Source organism: Plectropomus leopardus, chromosome 19 (assembly GCF_026936395.1).
Source record: "Plectropomus leopardus strain MGB_pleo_1.0 chromosome 19, ASM2693639v1, whole genome shotgun sequence".
Lineage (NCBI taxonomy): Eukaryota > Metazoa > Chordata > Actinopteri > Perciformes > Serranidae > Plectropomus > Plectropomus leopardus.
In genome coordinates, this window is record NC_142194.1 from 26,662,951 (window position 1) to 26,685,367 (window position 22,417).

The following is a 22,417-nucleotide window of genomic DNA, read 5'->3' on the forward strand; positions in this document are numbered from 1 at the left end:
TTACACAAATAAAATCAACTGCGTTAAATGACTAGCATTAACGTTAGCTTTTTATAAAACGAACTCAAATTTGTTGACAAGACTGGCTGTGAGAAACGGAAGTTTCGGGTCGTCCCAGAAACTTGAATGCAGCACTGCATGCAACCCGGGGAAATCAAATGAGCGGCTGCAAAAAAGCAAAAACACAAGAAGACTGAACCACAAGTAAGTGGAAGTAGCAAGTATCTTTGTACTTAATTAAACCACTTCTAATGAACAATTTTCGTGAGTATGTTAAGCTTAACCCAACGTTTGCTCACCGGCTCTTTCTATTCTGACGCTATCTTAACTGTTCAGTGTTAGTCCATGCTTTAGATGGCTGTAACGTTAGTAAGGTAAACTGGACTTTGGTGACTCGCCGTGTTCTTCGTTACTCACAACAAAATCAATTTAAAGAGCAGTTTAAGTTTAATCGCCAGGAGCATATAATCATGTGATAAATTCACATCACATTAAGCGATTTCTGTCATTGTTCCCCCGCGTTCTCTGCCATCAAAACACAAAGGGTGCTAACAGGCAGTCTGCATTAATTATAAAAAACACAATTTTCTTGAAATAAGTCTTGTTTGGTGGGTTACATGAGCGCTGAATTTAGCAGAATATCTATGCTTACTGCATATTTTAGTTTATGACCTGGCAGATAATATGTCACCTGATAGTACAGTAAGAAAATTAAAATTAACAGATTTGAGAAAGAAGTTTGGTGGGTCACTTGGCAAGAACATTTCACTCAAAGAACGTGATTTGTTAATAATATTTTAAATGCAAATTCAAATTACTCCATGAATGAAGAGTATATAATTTGCTCATTATTTTAGCTAAATTTTACATTAATAAAATAACATTTTTAAAGAAACTATCCTCTCATACCACTTAAAAAAATTAGATCTAGACACATATCTAAAACAATATCAAACTTAAAAATGTAATAAAAATAATCATCCCTATTAATTTATGCAAATCTTACAACTTAATAAGTAATTAGGTAAACCCCTGTATGTGTTCATACTTGTCTGTATTATTTATTTATTTATTTTTTCTGTTGTGTACTATTGCAGCACTGTTACTGAGGTAATGATTTATATTTGTCTCATTACTTTCATCTGTAAATGTTGGTCATTACCACTTTCTATACAGTATAAACTTAATGTACTGACCACTGAATGTACTGTTTCAAAACTGCTAGTAAAGACTAAGAAATTCAATCAAATAAAATAAAATAATAATAATAATAATAATAATAATAATAATAATAACAATAAATTGAAAAAAGGTTGTTTTTTAATGGTGGTGTGTCTGTTATTAATTCTTGTTTCATATGTAATCTACAGTATTTTTTCTCGGCCATGAAAAATCATGGGCAGCTACAGTGACTCCACGAGTGACCTGGATGAGGACTTGCCTGTGTTTGACTTCCTCCAGCCGGGTAGAAACCTCTGCCAAGCCACGCAGAGCCGCACAGAGAACTCAGCTGACCTGGATGGCTCTGATGCCAAAGACGCAGCCATCTCCTCCTTGGCGAAGGGCACCGCATGCACAGGAGCGGCTGATATAATGATGATCAGCAGTGATTCTGATGACGATGCACCGTATGTCCCCCTGGCACAGAGGCTCAAACAGAGACCAGACAATGTGATTAATGTGATTAGTGCCTCCTCCGCTGTCACTAATGAAAAAGATGCTGAGCAGCGTTCGCCATCCAATCTGGTCAGCTCAGGGCTGTCTCACCAGAATGGGTTTTCAGAGTCCGAGCTGCTTGGCTTCCATCAGATGAGAACGGTGGGCTGTGGGGTCTCGGATGGCCCCGATGAGGTGGCGGCTCTCCCTCAGCGATGGCTGCCTCCCGCCAACACCTCTCCTGCCAAACAGAAACCAAGCAAGCGGACGGCGGAGGAGATCCAAGCCTGCAGGGAGGAGGCTTTGAAGAAGAGGAGAGCCAGGGAGGAACAGCAGCGGGGAAAGGAGATGCTCAGGCAGGAGCAAGAGAGACAGAAAGCAGAGAGGAAAGCTCTGGCGGAGGCTGCCAAGGCTTTGAGGCCAGAGGAGTGTATCAAGCACATGGTGGTGGCTGTGGACCCAGGTACTGAGAAACAGTCAGACACACCTGGCACTGAGCTGGAGTGGAGAACTGAATCCCTCTCAAGTCAGCTGTGCTGTGAGGCTGTCGCATGTGTCTGCTCTTATTGTCTTCTGCTTTGAAGGCATTATTCAGTAGGGTTTGTTGTGGCTGTGATTTGTGTTTTTGTGTTTGCAGCTCTCTTACAGCTGGAAGGAGGCGGGACTCTGCTGGCGGCGGTGCAGGCTCTGGGCTGTAGCTGCGCCATCGAGAAACAACCCCTCCCACGCAGTGTCAGCTGGATGAGGAGGGCTCCCTGCGCACAGGTGATAACACACACACACACACAAACACACATTATTTTCCCATTGCTGTGTTCTCTTCAAGGTGAATATATACTTGTCAAATTTCTTGTGACACCTTGCTGTAATTGCCTTAACCCTTCGACACCTGGATCAACAGTTTTCTTGAGCTGCACTGATACCCCTTTCAGAAGCATTTAAACCTCTGACACCTGAGAAAAATGCTTTGATTTCTCTTCAGAAAACGGGAAAAAACATAATGAGTACCATGGCAAAACATGGCCTGCAAATTGAAAAAAAAAAAAAATTTAAAAGGAAGTGACAAAGATATTATCCAAAAAACAGAAAAATGTCATACTTTATCAGTGTATTTTTAGTATGATGTTACAGAAATATCTGTATGTATTTTAGCACTTTCTTTTGCTCATTTTCTTATTTATTTTTGTTTGTTTATTTGCCTATTTGCAGACGATTTTCCTATAACTTACTACTAATTCCTTGCATTTTTTTTCCTTTTTTGCTTATTTCCAGGTAATTTTACTACTTTCTGGCTATTTTTATTTGCTTATTTTCAGGTAATTTTCTTATAACTTTTTATTAATTTGTGCTAATGTTTTCTTTTAATTTCAGATAATTTTGTGTAATTTTTTTTTACACATCTCCTTGCAAAATTTTTATGCCATTTCTTGTTAAGTTGTACATATCTTTCTTCCGATGCCTTTGAAAAAAATCAAGCCAATTTGCTCAGGTTTCAGGGGGTTAACCATATGACGCCACTGAGAATGAGAAGCAGTTTTTATTTTAGTAATACCACTGCACAGTAATAATAAAACATTTAGTAATGTGTGATGGAGCTCTGATCTGCTGTCTGTTTCCTGTGTGTCTCCAGACAGAGGATGGAGTGTGTGTACCAGAGGACCATGTTGTGATGCAGATGACAGTTGATGACTTCATCACTCTGATCCACGGCTACATTCAGGTCTGTGGGGCAGCAGCTGCTGCTTCTTGAGCAAAATCACTTTATTATGCTGATTTCAGACACCTTTTACAAGTATTTAAACCTTTGAATTCTGAGAAAATTGTGTTTTCTTTCAAAAATATGGAAAAAAGCAATGAGCAACTTGGTAAGAAATGTTCCACAAACTATGAGAAATAAGTAAATATGAAAGTTATATAAAAAAATACTCTACTCTAGAGATAAAGTAAAAGCTAAGGAAAAAAATCTATTTATAATGATCAAAATTACACAAATAAAATTATGTCACACAATTATTAGGATTTTAAGCACTTTTTCCAGGTCACTTCAATCTTTATTCTTTTTTTCCCCCTTTTTTTGTTGAACTTTTTTTTTCGTCTTTTTGGGATATCCCTGTGTTTTCTCATTGCATCCTTCCCATGTTTTTGACAGAAATCAAGCCAGTTTGCTCAGGTTTCAAAGGGTTAACCACAACATGCACACAGTGAAATGAGCCCTGATGAAACTTTAATGAACCTAATGAGAAAATGTGGTCCTTCTAATAACAAGCAGCAACAGAGTAGAGCCCTGAGAATAAAGCTGAGGTAAGAGCAGAACAGATGGAGCCATATTCAATGTAACACAGCAGAAAATGACATCAGAATAAAATAAATCAAAGTATGTTAATGAGAAAATATGAACTACAACAAATACTCGTGTACGAATAAATAGAAAAAATTCAAGTCATGTTATTGAGCAAATAGCTAAGGAGGAGGTTTATGTTTTCTAGGAAAGTAAATACATTTCGTGTGACCCCTTAAAATAATCAAATATTATATATCTACAATAGTTACTGTGTGCAGTTTGCTGAGAGGGCAATGGAAGATGTTAACTGAGTGTAGAGCCCTTATTGCAGTTGCAATTAGGCTGTTTTTAAAAAATATGTGTGTCTTAGTTCTGCTCAATTCTTGACATTTTATTTTCAACTGCAGTTTTGGCTTACCAGGATTATGAAAACAAAATGCTGTAAAACTTCAATCAATAGCCTGAGCTTTTATCTGCTTAAATCACTGACCTCAGCAGGCTTATGTTTGGGACAGGCTTTTATTTTCTTTCACACAAAACTGTTGCTCATCAGAGAGGGGAAATATAATCAAATTTCCTTCTGTTTGAAACATTGGCAAATTAGCTTTATTTATTTACTTACTAACAAAAACATGAGAAGAAGGTAATGAGCAACAAAAGAAGAAATGACCCAAGTACAATAAAATTACCTGTAATTTTTTTTAACTGAAAGTAAAAAAAAAAAAAGAGTTAAAATCAAGAAAAGAACTGAAACAAATTTAATAATTCTGTAAAATAATTTAAAATATGTAATTATAATAATTATGAATATAGTTTACTTGACATTTTTCTTTAACGTTTTAAAAAATAGTCTTGATTCTGCTGATCTCTTTTTTTTCCGCATTTCGTTTACCAGTGATATTGTCTTCTTTGGTGCTCATGGAGTCAGTAAAATTAACTGAATGACTGAATCATAGAGAATCTTACCAAGCTAACACTGTGAGCAGTATGTTCATATTGAAAAAAGTTTAAACATATATATATTTATATATATATATATATATATATATGTATATATATACACACATATAAATATATATAGTATGCATAATCTAAGCAGCTAACTAACATTATCTCTAGCAGGTAACCAACACGTTATTTATACATCCAAAGAACTATACATCCAAAGAAGTGCATGGTAACTGGGCCTCTAATTGAGACAGACCTTTATTTGTCAAAATGCGTCACCACCCCGGCCTTGTAAAAGGGACTGGGTGTGTTATTGGGACTAGGCTTTATCTGAAGTTTTACAGTTCATGGTGTCATTATTACCTACTCAGAGAAATCCCCCTTCGTAACCTGAAATCGGTCAATCGCTAACATCTCTCCGACCTGCTCTCACGTGATGATCTCACAAACCATCTCAACTCAACCCTGTCTTCCTCCCTCCACACCCTGATCCCCCTCAAAACTAAAACCGTCTTCAACACCTCCTCACCCTGGACAGACAGGCTGCCAACTTGAACGACTCATGAGGAAAACATCACTCACAGTCCACCATGAAGCTTACAAACTCCACCTCAATGCCTATAAAGATGCCCTCACTGCCGCCAAGTCTGTCTACCGCTCCATCTTCTTCACTGACCCCTCCCAAAAACCCCAGAACCCTCTTTTTCAAGTGAACAACCTCCTCAAGCCCTGCTCCAACACCCCTACCACCTCTTCTCCAGATCTCTGCAACTCTTTCCTCTAGTTCTTCGCTGACAAAATCAACACTATCAGTGAATCACTATCCTCTGTATCTGACCCCCCACCTCTACCAGTTCGACCTGGCCACTCCTTCAGAAATCTCCAAACTCATTAGCTCTTCTAAACCCACTACCTGCTTCCTTGATCCTCCCCCAAGAGATACGTGACTCTGAGTCCCTCACCATCTTCCAGTCCTGCCTCAAAACCCATCTCTTCTCCTCTGCGCATTCCTAGCAACCCCCGCCTTTTTTTTTTGTAAAGCGACCTTTAGTCTTTGAAAAGCACTATATAAATCCAATGTATTATTATCATTATTATTATTATTATTATTATTATTATTATTATTATTATTATTATTATTATTATTATTATTATTATTAATATTATTATTATTATTAATAAAAAGGATTAGTAATTTCCATAAACAGCTGGTAGTAGCAAACAGTAGTTTTATCAAACAAGAGGAAACAGTGCATGTTTTGGGGCCTATTTTCAGTGGTGAGTTAACTTACGTTTGGTGTTGCAGTGATTACTTACAGCAGCAGGACGATGTGTGTGTGTGTGTGTGGGTGTCTCCAATGCAGGAGGAGAGGCATGGCAGGCCTGGCTCCGGCCCGACTCTGACGTCCTGGGTGCAGGAGCAGCAGAGGCGTCACCCCACTAAGATCCTCAGCCTGGTGGTCATCGACCTGGAGAAATATTTCAGGTAGGCGAGGACAGCATCAGGGTCAAATTTTTAAGTCTATGAAATGTCAGAAAATAATTCATTCTATATCAGCTTGGTGAGGTCTGCAGGATACCAAGAGAGACGTACACGTACAGAAAGAACTCTTTTTCTTTTTTTCTTTTTTTTTAAATCAGTGTGCCACTTGATGGGATTAAAGAACAAGAGAACATTTTACTAAATTGCATATTTGGCGCAAGTAAAAGTGAGTCAACTGAGTGAAACTCAGTTTTCAGTGGTTAAAACTTACAAACGCAGCTCACACTGGAGAAGCAGGAAGTGCCACAGAGACAACGTAGGAGAAGAGAGAAAATGGGAAACAGGAGTCAAGTTTCTAAAAAAATTACTGCAGCTGAACCCCTGAGCAAGGCACTGAATCACTTGACTGCTGCAGTCGGTATCTGACAGCAGTCTGACTGATTGGGCAGAGAAGGCAGAGGAGACGCTGTGAATGTGTTCAACAGTGAAGAATAGTTCTCCATGAAATATTAAAAAACAAGGAATGGCACTCAGATAGCTTGTAAACTAACCTAAAGCGCTCCTCTGCTGCTGCGTGTGGAAACATGTCAGCTATCACTGTCAGCAGTCTGGCAAAACTCAGCTGACAGCAGTGTGAGAGTGAAAGATGTGTGAAATGTGGCAAAGGGAGCAGCCCAGACCTGAGGATGTCCTGACATTTACCACTTTCTGTCCTCAGATCCCAAAAGTCTCAAAGCCAGAAGCGGTTTCGCGAGGCAGTCACGGGTGAGGAGCGCGGAGGAGGAGGACAAGTGAAGAAGAGGAGGAAGAATGGTGGAGCGAACGTACTACCTGAGGTGTCACGAGTTGAACTAGAGGAGGTAGGTCTGTTACCACAGGAAGTACATAAGTATTTTTTCTAAAACACAATTTGTTAAACACGTCGTCAAAACATCACTCTCGCCCCTGCCATGTTACGTCTTTTGGATCTTGCATTTTACAGAATTGATTAGGACACTGTTCCTCCCTCTGTCCCTGACTCAGAAGTGAGACCACTCTGTTCCCCCTTTTTGCAATCGTATGTTATATACAGAACGGCGAAGCGGCATGACGGCGCATTACTCCTGCCCTGAGCAGGCAGTGTAAAAGTAGTTACAGACATAATCTGAATATCACATACAGCTCCTTCAAAATGGACTTATTTGTTCATTTAGGACTTTTGAACTCATCTAGGGGTTAGGATAGGTCATTTCTGAGTGGTAAAGAAAGCATTAATTGAAGGTATTTTTAAGGGATTCTTGTTTCATAGCGATTCACATAGTTCTGTATTTTAATATCCCATCAGGCCGTGGTGCATCTCCAGCTCCACAATGGTGTGACTGTTCGCTTCTTATCAACCTGGAAGGACTTCTGCGATCACATCACCATGACAACCAAAGCCGTTGCCGAAGCCCCTTTCAAGTGAGTGATGTTAGTTTTAGCTTCGGTCCAGCTCTTTTTCTGTCAGATCAAACAGTCATTCTCCGTGTTCCTGTGTGTGTTTTCAGGCGAGAGCGGGAGAAGACGGGCTTCTCGTTCCACCTGGAGAGCGAGTGGGCGGGGGGGCAGCGGGTGGATAAAGCTGGGAAGGGACTGCTGCAGGTGTGGAAGAGACAGATCCAGCAGTTTAACAGAGTCAGTCCAGACATGGCCTCAGCCATCCTGGCAGCGTATCCCTCCCCACAGCTGCTCAGGAAGGTACACTCACTGCTGACACACTCCTCAGAGCAGCCGCATTTACTGTCTGTGCACCACAACAAACAGGATTTTTAAACATTATTTTCTCATAAAAGCTATGTACCATATCATTCCATTTGAACAAGTAGCTTTTCTCGTGATAACAGCATCCCACTTTTGTCTGGCTGAATCGCAAAACTACCAGCAAACTGTCTCAATCAGAGAATCTCTTTAGTACATTCATGTCTATATTGGTTTGTTAAAATAATGAGAAAAACATCCAGTCAGTGTCTAAACACACAACACTATAGTCCAGTGATACTCAACTTATGGCCCGCAGGCCAAATCTGGCCCCCAAGTGGGTTTCTGGTGGCTCCCCAACCATTTTCTAATTCACAATAAAAATAAAGTGATTTACACCGGGAATTGTTTTTGTACTTTTAGAAAACATAAGCCCCCCCACACACACCAAAAGGTTCCTAGCTAGGCCTCTAATGTCCTTAAATCCTAGACACATCCTAAAGTCCAAGAAATGTCCTAAAATCCTGGAGATGTCTTCAAATCATAGAAACATACTAAAATCATAGAAACATCCTAAAAACTTTGAAATATCTTAAAATCCTCAAAACATCCTAAATCCTAGAGATGTCCTAAAATCCTAGAAACGCCCCAAAATCCATGAAATGTTCTAAAATCCTAGAGATGGCCCAAAAATCCTCTAAACGTCCTAAATCCTAGAAAAGTCCCAAAGTCCTGGAAATTTCCCAAAATCCTAGAAATGTCCTCAAATCTTAAAAATGTCCTGACATCCTAGAAACATGTTTGGGGCTGCTATGAGTGGCCCCTGGCCTCTTGTCATTTTGCAAAAGTGGCCTGAAAGCAAAGCGAGTCGAGTCTTCCTGATCTATGCAGTGACTGTGTTTCTGTTCAGACTTCTGCTTTATCTTTATATTTCTGTACGTTTGTGTTTTTCAGTCAGACAGCATCAGGAGACATTTGCCTGAATTCCCTATTACTCATCTTTGACCTCCATGTAATGCTTTTCTTTCCTTTTTACATTTCCTGCTTTTGTGTTGATTATATATCCTTCATATTCTGCTGCCTTTTAAAAAGCAGCTTCTGTGCAAGTGCAGCCTCCTTTTCACTACAAATGCATCTTACAGATAACACCCATTTTTCCCCTCAGGATGTTAATTAAGTGCAGCCTACAAGGGAATGACTCTTTTATGTATGCTTCAGTACCATGACAACACATCTATATTGAAACATTTTTGGTTGTATTTAAAGAGACACATCCACATACATACTAGACTTACTGTAACTTTTTGTTTTTTGTCAATATTAAAATGTTTGTCTTTCTGCAGGCTTACGGCCTGTGTAAGAGTGAGCGCGAGAGGATCTCCCTGCTGTCTGACCTTCTGATCCGAAGAGGAGAAGGCGTCACCTCAACGACTCGCCGCGTCGGCCCGGAGCTTTCCAAACGCCTCTTCCTGCTGATGAACTCCTGTGATCCTGAGCAAACTCTGGACTCCACCGTCTGACCTGTGGAAAGAGATTTCTCTCATCTTTACGCTCTGACAGGTTCTGTTTGGTATTGAGTTTTATACTAGCTAGACTTCTGTTTTTATAACAATGCATTTTTATGTTGTTTTCTGTTCTGTATATATAAACATTTTAATAAAAAGATTGCATTTTAATGAAGTCTGCTATCAGTAAGTTATTTCTTAGAAACGTCATACACAATGATTTGGGGGTAGCATTCAAAATGCGTCTCATTCCCAAATTGCGGTCATTCTGACTGGTTCATGCTAACTTAACACTCACTGTTTCCACATAAAGACTGCACATTGTGGGAAAGCATATACATTTCAGCATGATATTAATTATGATGTCTGAGAGATGGTGCAGCACTTTTTTGCTGTTCCAATTTTCTTTGTCACCAAATGTATCCCCATGTATGAAGAGAGCTGGACACAGCGTTTCAGATGGGCCTGATTCATGCTATGAAAGATGCTGAGTGCTGCTGGCTTACAGATGTCACTTCTACAATAGAAGTCTGAGAAAAAATGATTTTTGGGCCCGATGGCAGCAAGACAGACCTAGAAGTTGTAATTACACAGTTTGGGAACTATGTCAGATTTGCTTTTTAGCCTGGCATATATATACATATATATATATATTTATATACACATCTATCTATATCTATCTATATGCATATATATATATATATATATATATATTTTCAATCTAATTCTCAGATAATTTTCTTGTACTATTTCCTGATTTCTTACAAATTTTTTGGGTCATTTTTTTCTTTTGTTGCTCATTGCTTTCTTACCAAGTTTTTGAAAGACATCAAGCCAATTTAAGGTTTCAAAGGGTTAACAATGAGGATTATCTAGCCATGAATGCCCAAACCAGTGTTTTTCACAGTTTACCTCTGTTGGGACAATGTCTCTGTGACTCACCCTGCCTTTAATTAGTGTAACGGCGTTCATGTGTTCAGCTGCTGTCCAGGTGACTTTCATGTGGATAACCTCCCAGCTGTCTGTGTCATCCTCCAGTGTCTCCTTTGCTATGTGTCGAGCTTTGTTACGGCCAGCCCTGTTTGTGTTTTCATGGTGTGCAGCGGTAAAATGCCCCCTCGAATCTGCTCCACTTCACTTTGCAATGCCCACGGCTCATTTCCACCACATTAGCAAAAATGGAACCTGACCAAGAAGTGATGAGTGCCTGGAACAGAGGAAAAAGAGGGAGAAAGAGACGGATGGGTAACAAGCTGTTAAATGGGCTTAAGAGATGAGCAACATGCCTCACCCCAGGTGCTGCATACAGAGAGACACCCAGAGGTACAACAGTCCTCGGTGACACGGGAGGCTCACACAGAGGAAAAGAACACAGTAAGCTGGGAAATGAATACAACACGTCTCAGGCTCACTCGTACTGAAAAAATACAGCCGAGAGCGATGACGAGTTAAAAGAAATTCTAATCACAGACCCTCAATACCACACTGAACTCCCCTTTGGTAGCGTTTGTTCCCACTGATCTTTAAAAGTAGATTTTCCTCTGTACATTGTGTTAACTCTTAAACACCTGGATCGGCATCAGTATTCTCGTGCTGCATATAGACGCCTTTAACGAGTATTTAAACCTCTGAAACCTGAGAAAATTGGTTTGATTTCTTTCAGGAACACGGGAAAGTAAAAGTGACAAACAAATTATCCAAATATTAGCTGGGAGAGATTATTAGATATTATCAAAAAACAAGGAAAATATCTTTAATTCTCTTAATTACATATTTAAAATTATGTTCTAGAATAAAACTTACTTATTACTGCAGCGCTCTATACAATTGATACAACAAATTTCAGTAAAAACACATAAAATGTATCTTTAGAAACAGCATACAGACAAGTATAGAAACTTATTTAACCCTTTGAAATCTTTTCTGCTTTCAGATGGTTCGTACAAGTATTTAAACCTTTAAACCTTATTGATACAATATCTTTCAAAAACATGGGGAAAAAGGCGATAAACTTGGTTAAGAATTGCTCCACAAATTGCAAGAAATTAGTAGATTTAGAAAATGGTTTTAAAAAGAAAGGTAAACAAGAAAAATGCTAGGGAAAAATACCATAATTATCATAATTACATATTTAAAATCACATTACAGAATTATCATTTTAATTCACTTTTTCCAGGCCATTTCCTGTTGCTGTTTGTTTTTATTACATTTCTTTTTTTTCTCCTTTTTAAAATAATAATTTTCAGATAATTTTCCAGTACTTTTTACTAATTTCTTGCTACTTTAGTGTAATTTCTTCATTTATTGTTCATTGCCTCATGTTTTTTTAAAGAAAGAAAATCAAGCCAATTTGCTCAAGTTTCAAAAGGTTTAATTAGGACACATTCTCCAACAAAATTAATATTCGACCATGTTTATTATTTCTGGTGGTTTGTTCAAAAGCTTGGGGCACTAACAAACTAAAACTATCATGACTAAACAATGCTGGGGGAAGGTGAGGGCAAAACTCTCCACACCTGACTTTACGAGGCACTGCTGTAGAGTGTACAGTAACATCAGCTGTGTATGGCAACTGTGAGTCTATAATTGGTTCTGGCATCATTGCCCCAAAGCTATTGTTAAATTACATGATTCAGTAACTTTAAGCCCATGTAGTCGTGCAGGAGCAGTAGCACTCTTTCTTAGGACACCCTGAGTTCAGGTCACAGAACTTGGCAATTACGGTGAAAGATACACGGCTGCGCTCCACCTCAGGACACGCCTGTGCTGCCCACCTTTTCTTGTTTGCTTTGAGGTGGGGGAGACTTCAAGGATACCAGTGGGGTGGAGCAAAAACAGAAAAATTGGTTTTTCAAAAGTAAAAGTAGGAGATGTGTGTAAATGTCTCAAATGTTATTTCCCTCTGCCACCCCCCCCGTCTGTTTGACCTCAACTCAAAAGGTAGAAACGTTTCATGTTAGAAATGGAGAAATCTGAGAAGCTTTACAGCATCACATGACACTGACTGTTTATCGAGACGCTTTGTCACTTCAAGATCCTGTCTGATGATCGCACACGAAAACATGCAAACGTGGCATTTATGTACGGCTACACCACAGTTAGCGATAAGGCTACACTTAGAGGATTTATTTCTTTTTCAAAAACATGGTAACAAGGCAATGAGCAACTTAAGAAGAAATGACTCACAATAGCACAAAAATAGTTTAAAAAATAAAAGAAAATTACCTGAAAATTAGCAAAATAAAAAAAGGGAAAGTAAAAAAAAAAACAAAAAATAAATCATGAATCGACCTTAAAAAAGTGTTTCAGAAACAATAATAATTCTGTAACATAAATTTAAATGCATAATTGTTATCATTATTAATATAGTTCAATGGACATTTTCCCCTAGCTTTAGAAAAAAAATCTACTTACTTCTTGTAGTTTGGAGGACATTTCTTTCTATGATTTACTTCATACTTGTGAAAGGCATCTAAACCCAGCACAAGTAAACTAATGTCCATCCAAGTTTTAAGCTTTTTGTCCTTATCTAAAATTGATACGGTTACCAAGTCGCTTTTACATTAATCTTCCAACAGAGCAGAAACCTTGTCGGGCTGAAAAATGAAGCCAATGCAGAAATGCCAAAACCTGCAGGTCCTGGCCACTTGAGGCTGGCTCCAAAAGTGAGTCAGTCCCCACAGAGCTCCTTGCTTACACAACGTATTCTCACAGAATGGTTCATAAGATATCCTACGCAAATGCATGCACAGCAGTTCCTATAGTATCATGTAAAGTAGTATCCCACGAAGAATGTTATGCCCTTAACATACAATTATTAAATTAACGTACAGTTATGGAGGTTAAGTTTAGGCAATAATTGCTACTGTGGTAAGGTTTAGGAAAAGAATCATGGTGAGGACGTACCTTAAAATGACTCAAAGTTCAATCAAGGTTCACATTGTCATGAACACGTGTCTTAGCAGGAAAGTCCCAGATGAAAGTCCCAGGACCACCTTGCCTAATTACCACTTGGGAGTGCTTACTTGTTTACTTCCATCAGTGCATTGGTCACGTGATTGTAAGATTTCAAAAATCAATCAATCAATCAGACTTAATTTGTAAAGCACTTTTCATGTAAGCAAAACTGTAATATAAAGATAAAACGAGAAGTCTGCACAGTTCTACATGCTTGGCACACAGGAGAAGATTTAGAACTGCAACCTTTAGGCTGTAATAGCCCAAGGTAAAATTTGTAGAGACATAAATAGATAATCTTTTCTGCATAAATCAAAGCAAAGCAAATCAAACTTTATTTATAGAGCACTTTTCATACATTTAATGTAGCACAAAGTGCTTTACAAGTTAAAAACATAAAAAACCTATAAACACATGAACCAACCCCCCACCCCCCACCCCCCAGAACACAAACAGAAAGACGACATTAAAAAGGCACAGAACAGAATGGCTTTGGATAAGAAACATGGCATAAAGACAGTTAAATCGGTTCAACATACCAAAAAGTACCGGGAATGAGCCGATTCTAATTTACAGAGGAGATTCTTCTCATGTCAGATCAGACAATAAAAATAAAACACAATAATATTCAGAACTGCACTACCTCTATATGTTCAAGCTTCATTCATACTGACAGCATGGATGAATAGATGAATATCCAGCGAAACACATTACATATAGAGATAATGGGAATGAAATGAGTCCCAACTGAAGGTCTTGTCATTGTACGAGAGCAGGATCACTATTTAATTGTTAAATGATGAAACTGATTAGAACATTTATTACTGTGGGTAACAGCAGCAAGTGTCCCCTGTGCTCGCCATGGTCATTATTAAGGCTCCAACTGCAAAATAAGTTTGAGACTTCATCACTGATGCAGCTTTTAAGAGAGCTGACATGACTCTAATAATCTCATAATCCAGTGGAACCGCTGCTCTCTCTCATGCACCAATATCACGCTAGAATTTTATCTCTGGCTGTAAATGTCCTGTCGTGTCTGAAAGAAGCCCAGGGAGCATTATGGTGTCTTCACTTAAACAGACAGATGAAGCCAGCAGAGTCATGTATTTCATGCCTGAAAAAGGCTTTAGCTGGACATTACTATGTCTTGATGGTAACTCGATTAGATTAAATACAAATTTATGTAGGAATGTGTACCATGCAAGCACAATATCAACCGAAACAATATATGCCTTAAAACTACATTTTAATATGATATGGGGCCTCAAGATAGGCAATGTTTTACTGTGTTTGCTGATTCATTCATGTTTTTTTTTTTTTTACCTTTTTACTTAATACCCAAAATGATCAATTGAGTATAATTCATTCACCTTGTGTTATGTCAAATTCTACAAGAAAACTTTTTCTTTACGTGCCTCCACAGTGAAAAAAGAATTCAAAAGCAGATAAAAGTGACAGTGCTCTGAAATTTTAAAGAAATACTCCACCCACAAGTTGACCATTTTATAGCAATAGCTCACCCTGTGTTATGCTGAATTCTTATAGTAAACTGTTCTCAAATGCCTTTTTGGTAAACTTAGAATCCAAAAAAAAAAGAGAAAATTCTCGATGAGTTGGAGTAAATGGGGTCCACCTTTAACAACAGCAAAACTATATTAAAACATCCATTTACAAACTCTCACATAACTACCATCCAAATTTGGTGTATCCCATCAAAGGTTCAGTACATGCATTTCCGATAAATACATACTATTCAGAAATTACATTAAATTTAACTATGCTACACATTATGACTATTCCTTTTGTCCCATAGTCATTGAACTCAGCATTGGAACCATTTGTCACAAGCCCCAAGCCCTCTAAACATTCTGACACTGAAATGGCATTTTTCAGACGAAAAAAATAAAAGTATATTAAACTTGCTTAAGACATGCGTGCTTTTGCAACATTCTCTCACCAGAGAGTATGCTGACATCTCGATCTTGGAATAACTGATGTCGGTTGCTATCAGAAACTAAGCTAGAGTGGCAAAATAAGGAACAAATATTACATTTAGACTGTATATAGTGTTTTAAATCATATTTCATCCATCTTCACAACATTTACTACACTCCAAAAGAGGTGGGGGTATGTGCAGGAGAGATGGCCAAGCCCACTTAAGAGACCACAGGTAAATACCATTTTGTATCATTGGTACAACTTGTAATGAGATATCTTCTGTTTAAGAGTATCTTTGGATCAGATGCACCAAGACCACACAATAATGCAAAGGGAGGCAGTAGTAGACCAGTAGCTTCTGTGTTCAGTGAAGTAAAATGAATATTTTTTTCATTGGTCTGTCTTTGAAGACATCATAGTTTAACACTCAGTGCACTTATAAATATGAAGGTTTTAATGAAAATGTGTGTGTTTTGGAAGTACTGAGTGTAAGACTGGATAAATGAGACTTGGATTATACTGCATGAATTTTGTGAGTGGTAGTAAGTTGATGTTTTTACATATTTCTGCTGTTGTTAAACATGGACCTCTATGACTTTAATTCATTAAGAATTTTCTCCACTTTTGCATTCTTCATTTATTGTCAAGGCATGAGAGAAAAGTTTTCTTCCACAAATCGGCATACCACAGGGTGTGTGATTAATATGCACATGATCATTTAGAGGGTGAAGTGTTCCTTTAAGGCCTCCATCATCTTGGTCTACATTGAGCTTTAGAGGTGGATACAGTATTAACAAACAAACAAAATGAATCAGATTCCCACAAACTAATTGCCACATGGCAAACCTGGAGCCTTTAGGCCCCCTGAGGGTCTTAAGGCCCCGGGGCAGTTCTCTGCTTTGCCTGGTTAGAAATCCAGCCTAGTTTCTTTGAAACCCCTGATGATGTTTAATTAGCAGAATATGCAATGTATAAAACTGTTTCACATTCAGACATGATATGCCTAAATGCTCTGTGAATCATATATTCACAGTATGTTATTTCCTGTTGTCTCCTGACAGCTTTCAAGCCTTAAATCTCTGTGTGAATAAATGTTGCCGAACATGAAAAACATACTGACTAATTAGATGAAGGTGTAAATTAATCTACTCAATCATGTTCAGACGTATGGTGAATTGAACTGTATGAATGACTGTCAGCTTCACAGTCGTGGTGATACTGAGTCACTAGGGGGCAGACTTGTGCCGCACACAAAAGCCACTGGTTTAGAATGGTGAGATGGGGAGATAGAAAAACATCACTGTGTGTCAGGATTTTGGAGGCTGGATAAATTATCAGGCAGGCAGAAAATGTATCCTGTAAACTAAAGGACGGGCAAAGATAAATATGCACAGAGAAAGCTGCTGAAGATTTTGATAAATGGCTTAGATAAGTTTGGGAGGATTTTCTATATGCTAAGATAAGATTTCAAAGTGAAGGGCGTGTCAGCTTGTGTTTCATTTCGACGCAGGATGTCTAATATCTCTCGGCTTGCCTGGCTTTTTTCACCGTGGAGAGCAATGAAGAGAGGCTCATTCATGTTTGGAGGTTGCGGTGTGGAATAAGGAGGGGGTGTCAGCATGGATTAAGGTGAAACAGGTTCTTCAACCCTGCTGGCTGCTCTATTAAAATGTATGATCATGAAGTGTGATATAATGTCAGCCTATCAAGGGGATTGGGCTGCCTCAGTGTGCATGCACAGGAAGTCATTGTGTTTGAGTGTCTGCTTTGTGAATGCGTGCTAAAGACAAATCTTAAAAGGAAAAATAAAGGAGGGTGTCACCTTTTATTCTGCCCTCTTTTCGATAAATTGATTCCCAAACCTCTGTCGTGCTTAAATCAATGATGTCATGCTAGATATTTTACAATGGACGCCTAAATTAGCTGTGACATGACTGTGGCCAGGTGCGCAGCATGCTTGATATTTTAACATTTCAGTTTGTCTTCTGTGTGACTGTGGAAAATTACCCTTTCATCCAAACCTCAACAAGTCCCTTTACAAGCTTAAGCCTAAACATAAGCTTAGCTGCTCCACAGTTCTGGCATTTATTACAATTAAAGGGATTACATCCCTAATTCTAATCTTAATCCTAAACCCAAATTTTAACCAGAGCCCCCATTATGGAAGCAAAAAAGCCAAGTAACACTCCCACACATGCTACACACACACACGCGTGCATGCACACACACACTTCATTGGACTGATATCTCAGCAGTATGGCAGAAAGCTTCTCCAGCTTGGCGGGTTTTTTTTCACACAAAGCTTTTCTTTATAGTCCTTGTATGAAAGACCAATCCTGCCAATTTTGTCAGTGTGATGAAAAAAGTGCTTTAAGCCATTATAATGGGGAACCTTCTCAAAATAACAACTTCATATCTGAAAACAAACTTAATGCTCCCAAAAGAAAAGAGAAACCCTCTCAAATTAATGAGTAAGTATCTAAAAATATTAGGAAACTTTTAGTGTCTCAAATAATGAGAAACATTTTCAAAATGAGTTATTTCAAAAATAATGACATAGTATTTCAAAATAATAAGAAACATTTTCAAATAATGACTTACTATCTCAAGAGAATGAGCAATGTTTCACAATGACTTTGTAACTCAAAATAATAAATGTTTTTCAAAGAAAGACTTAATATTTCTATAATGACTTGGTATCTCAAAATATTTAGTCAGTACCTCAAAATAATAGACCGTTTTAAAAATAATGACTTAGTATTTCAAAATAATGACAAGATTTCAAGATAATGAGATTTTTTGTTAAGGCTTACTATCTCAAAATAATGACTTAATATTGGAAGATAATGAGAAATGTTCCCACAATAATGACTTTGTATCTCCAATGTGACTGAGTATGAGTCAGTATCTCAACATTTTGAACAGCCTATTGATGATACAGGCCAAGTCAATACGATCTGCAAAAAAAAGACTCCAGCAATCAACTTCTGAAAAAAGAAAGATATAACATGCTAATGCTAATGGTAGGTTGTGAAATGCCAAACTGAAGAAAACAACAACAATAAGCAGCCATCAGGTATTCAGTTACAGGCAGATGTCACCACCTTTCTAGTGTCTCACTATTCGTCTTCCTTCTCTTCCCTCATTCATTCCTTTCTTTTTTTCTTTTCTGTTGTTGAAGGAGTCATGAGCAGAGTGTTAACAGCTGAGCTTTCACCATTAGCTTTTAAAACACCAGGAGCAGAACTATTGGAAAGACATGATGGAAGTCGCCCTGAGGCACTTAACAGAAGAGGGGGGTGGATCTTAAATCTGCCCTTGGAACAGCAGATCTGTAAGCATCCACGCGTCCCGCCTCAGAGACCTGGAGCTACAAACTGCACCTATCAAATTTTCATTGATCTCCTGTCCCACAAATCAGAGTGGTCGTCTCCTCATTCTTCATCAGCATGCTGTCAGGTGCTCTTGTGCTTGTTTATTCCACGCAGCTCCACAAATCACAATGTGAGCCCCCGGTGGAGAAACACAACTTTTTAGCTCATCAAAAATACACAAACAGAGTGTCTCTCCGGGGTGTGGGCACATCCCTGAAGAGGCAAGTGGAAGAATCAAACCGGACACCTACCACCCCACCCCTCAACTGTCTGCAGCCTCAGCACCCTCACTCAGTATTCTCCCCACACTGGTAATGACAGCGGCTCGGGCGCTCCCGCAGGGCCATCTTTTTTTATTAACATTCCACTCAGCTGCCGTCCCGGTTGCTTGAACCACAGGAACAAATTGGGAATAGCCTTTGATACAGGAGTTGAAAAAAACATTCCCAGGGAGTTCAGACCATGGATCTATTATAAATCTGGATACAGCCGTGGGGGCAGGGCCTCGTTCATTCCCATAAGAGCTGCTCAGTGTAAAATACGCAAATCTACTGGCCCATAGAGCATGCGTAGAAGTGATTAACGACGGCCAAAGCGGCCGAGCGCGCCTGATTGTACCCGAGCATTGACTCCGACTCACTGGCTCGCTCACACAATTTACCCAAGTGCTCGAAGCGAACACTCTCATAGTAGCTTAGTTTATCAGCAACAGCAGCTAATCGGCGGTATAACGACAGCGGTGCTGTCGGTTTTAATATTTACATGATAATCAGATAATATTTATCTCTCTATACACACACAAACACACACACACTCACACACACACACATGCAACTTATCAGGGAATCATATTCGTAATCACGACCAGAGAAATTAAATTAACAGAATTAAAATGTGTTGTGCCCTCAAATATATAATAAAAGGTGGTGCCTGCTCACTGATAACCGGTAGTTTGAATACAGACCGTAGACTGTATAAACGGTCTCTGACACAGACACGGTAAGACGTCCATATTACAGCTTTACAGCCAGCAGCGTATGGATGTGATGTAAAATGGTAAAAATGATCAATTATGATTTAAAAATATCCATTACTACGGCCAGCATGAAGCCTGTGTTGTGTCAGGGACTCCAAGAGTTACATGTGCATACACATGGTGGAGTCCCCCGGGTCCGATGCATGTTCATTTTGTGTCTGGAGAAATACCTCTATATTCGAAAAATAGCGCATTTTACGTCTTTAGGACTTAATATTTTAAATAATGGCTATTTAAAAATGCGTTCTGAAAAGTCAACATGTCTCAAAAAAAATTATCCAGTGATTTAAGGAGGTCTCTTTCCAATGTTAACAAATGGGGAAAAGTCTTTCTGGGCCAGTGTGCGTCACGTGATGCTGTAATTCTACTTTCAGCCACCATCAGAGCGTGGTGCACTTCCTCGGGGCTTGGTTCAGACACCGCAGAACAGTAATAGCCAACTTACAGCCTGCGGGCAAAATCTGGCCCCTGATGGAGTGCCCGGGGCCCCCCTGCCATTTTCTATTTCACAATAAAGTGAAAATAAATAAATAAATAAAGCACTGAGAATTGTTTTTGTACTTTTAATATACATAAGGTGCCAGAGTGCATAAAACAGCAGAGGATCCCCTGAGAGAGGTCCTACCTAAGTCCCCAATGTCCTAAAATACTACAAATGTCCTAAAATTCTAGAAATGTCCTGAAATCCTAGAAACCGCCTTTAATTCTAGAAACATCCAAAATTCTGAAAAATGTTTTAAAACATCATAAAATCCTTGAAAATATCCTAAAATCCTGAAAATATCCTAAAATCATAGAAATGTACAAATATCCTAGAAAAGTCCTAAAATCCAAGAAGTATCCTAAAACCCTAGAAACGCCTAAAATCCTAAAAATGTCAGAAAATCCTACAAATGCTCTAAATCCAAGAAATTTCCTAAAAAATAGTAATGTCTTAAAATCTGCTAAAATCCAAGAAATGTCCAAAAATCCTAGAAACATTCCAAAACACTAGAAACGTCCTTAAATCTTACAAAAATGCATTGCCCCTAAGCAGATCAGGTTGAATATCCCTGCACTAAAAGCTCAGTTTCCTAATCCCACACACAAATAAAATGGAAATAAGTACAAAGTTGCATGCATTTTACATGCACACGCTCCAGCTGAGGACAGATGCATTCCCCAATCATTTTATGGCTGCCACACTGGTTGTTATGTGTCAATCTCTGGCTCGCCTTCAGCAGACAGAGTGTCATTCAGAGGGCTCTATTCAAATCAGACACCACAACTCCTTGGACATGAAGTGGCCTGCTCCCCACAGTCCTTGAGATGCATGCAGAGAGTGACAGGCCCTTCAAGTGATGTGTAAGGCCTTCTTTCTATCCGGCTGCCAGCAGCATCGTGTCTGGCTGCACCGCTGCTGGATGGTGTCCTCGCTTTATGCGGCTACACGGCGACATCCACCACAAGCAACAGGAAGAAGACAAGCTTCCTCTTCCTCACAGGGAGATAAAAAGACAGCGCGAAAGAAAAAAAAGGTGGACAGATTGAGAGGAAGAGGAAGGAGTAGGAGAGTGTTTGTTGTATCATTCATCATCGCCTCTTTTCCGCTGGTCTGCCTACCTCCCCAGTGAGCCTCTGTAAACTGAGCCACAGAAAGATAAAGCATGGGGGAGAAAAAAAAATCACACACGGACACATACACACCCACGGGGGGCGCAGGGACATACAGAGGGACAAACACAAGATGGCACAAACACATGGTGGGATAAGGAGAATGTTGTTGTGATCAATGCCCTGTGGCAGAGCATGATATACGGTTTGAGGAAGCTGGCGGAAATATGTAAAAATAAGCCTGTTGTTATTACTCATGAGCACTGCATCTCTGAAAAGATTATCTTCCAAATGCAGCTTTAAAGCTGCATTAATTGATTTCTCTTTGCTCACTTGGAGGCAGAATGCCAGAGCAAGCTGAAAACACTCACTTATTATCACCTTATAAGATGTGGATGTGTACATTGCTGATTGCATTGGTAAACAATTAGAAATGTACACATCCAGTAACGCAGAGCAGCATTTGCATTAGAGGCAGATACAGGTTTTTTTTTTTTAAAAGGAGCATTGCACGATATCAAGAGCACTAAAGGACCAGTGTGTAGGATTAAGGGTGATTTATTGGCAGAAATGGAAACTGATATTCGTATTTTTCTTTAGTGTATAATCACCTGAAAATAAAAGTTGTTGTGTTTTTGCTACATTAGAATGAGCTGTTTATAGCTACATAGGGAGCAGGCCCTAGTTTATGGAGATGGACATATTGCACTGTCATGTTTCTACAGTAGCCCAAAATGGTCACACCAAACACTGGCTCCAGATGCAGCCGTTCACATTTTCATGTTGGCCACTGTAGTCAGAAGCCCAATTGCAATGAGCAGTGCCAGAGTTACACTGTCTGTGGAATGAAACTGCTTTATTGAGTGTTTCTAGTGGTTTAAATTTAAGTTTAAAGAGGAAACACCCTTTTTGGATAATTCAGCTTATGTT

The 22,417-nt window shown here is 39.0% G+C and overlaps 1 protein-coding gene and 1 long non-coding RNA gene across 2 annotated transcripts in view; one reads left to right on the plus strand and one right to left on the minus strand.

Moving 5' to 3' along the window:
- The first annotated feature begins 43 nt into the window (after window positions 1–43).
- Window positions 44–9,760, plus strand: eme1 (essential meiotic structure-specific endonuclease 1). Its single transcript, XM_042508313.2, has 9 exons — window positions 44–204; window positions 1,371–2,119; window positions 2,294–2,421; window positions 3,287–3,376; window positions 6,250–6,371; window positions 7,087–7,228; window positions 7,693–7,808; window positions 7,895–8,084; window positions 9,428–9,760. The coding sequence occupies exons 2-9, from the start codon at window positions 1,396–1,398 to the stop codon at window positions 9,602–9,604; spliced, it is 1,689 nt and encodes a 562-aa protein (XP_042364247.2). The 5' UTR covers window positions 44–204; window positions 1,371–1,395; the 3' UTR covers window positions 9,605–9,760.
- Window positions 9,761–10,532: 772 nt separating this feature from the next.
- The window catches only part of LOC148186381 (uncharacterized), a 77,453-nt gene continuing 65,568 nt past the window's right edge, over window positions 10,533–22,417 (minus strand). Inside the window, exon 3 of the long non-coding RNA XR_015774911.1 lies at window positions 10,533–10,796. This is a non-coding gene — a long non-coding RNA (uncharacterized LOC148186381). The remainder of the gene's footprint in view (window positions 10,797–22,417) is intronic.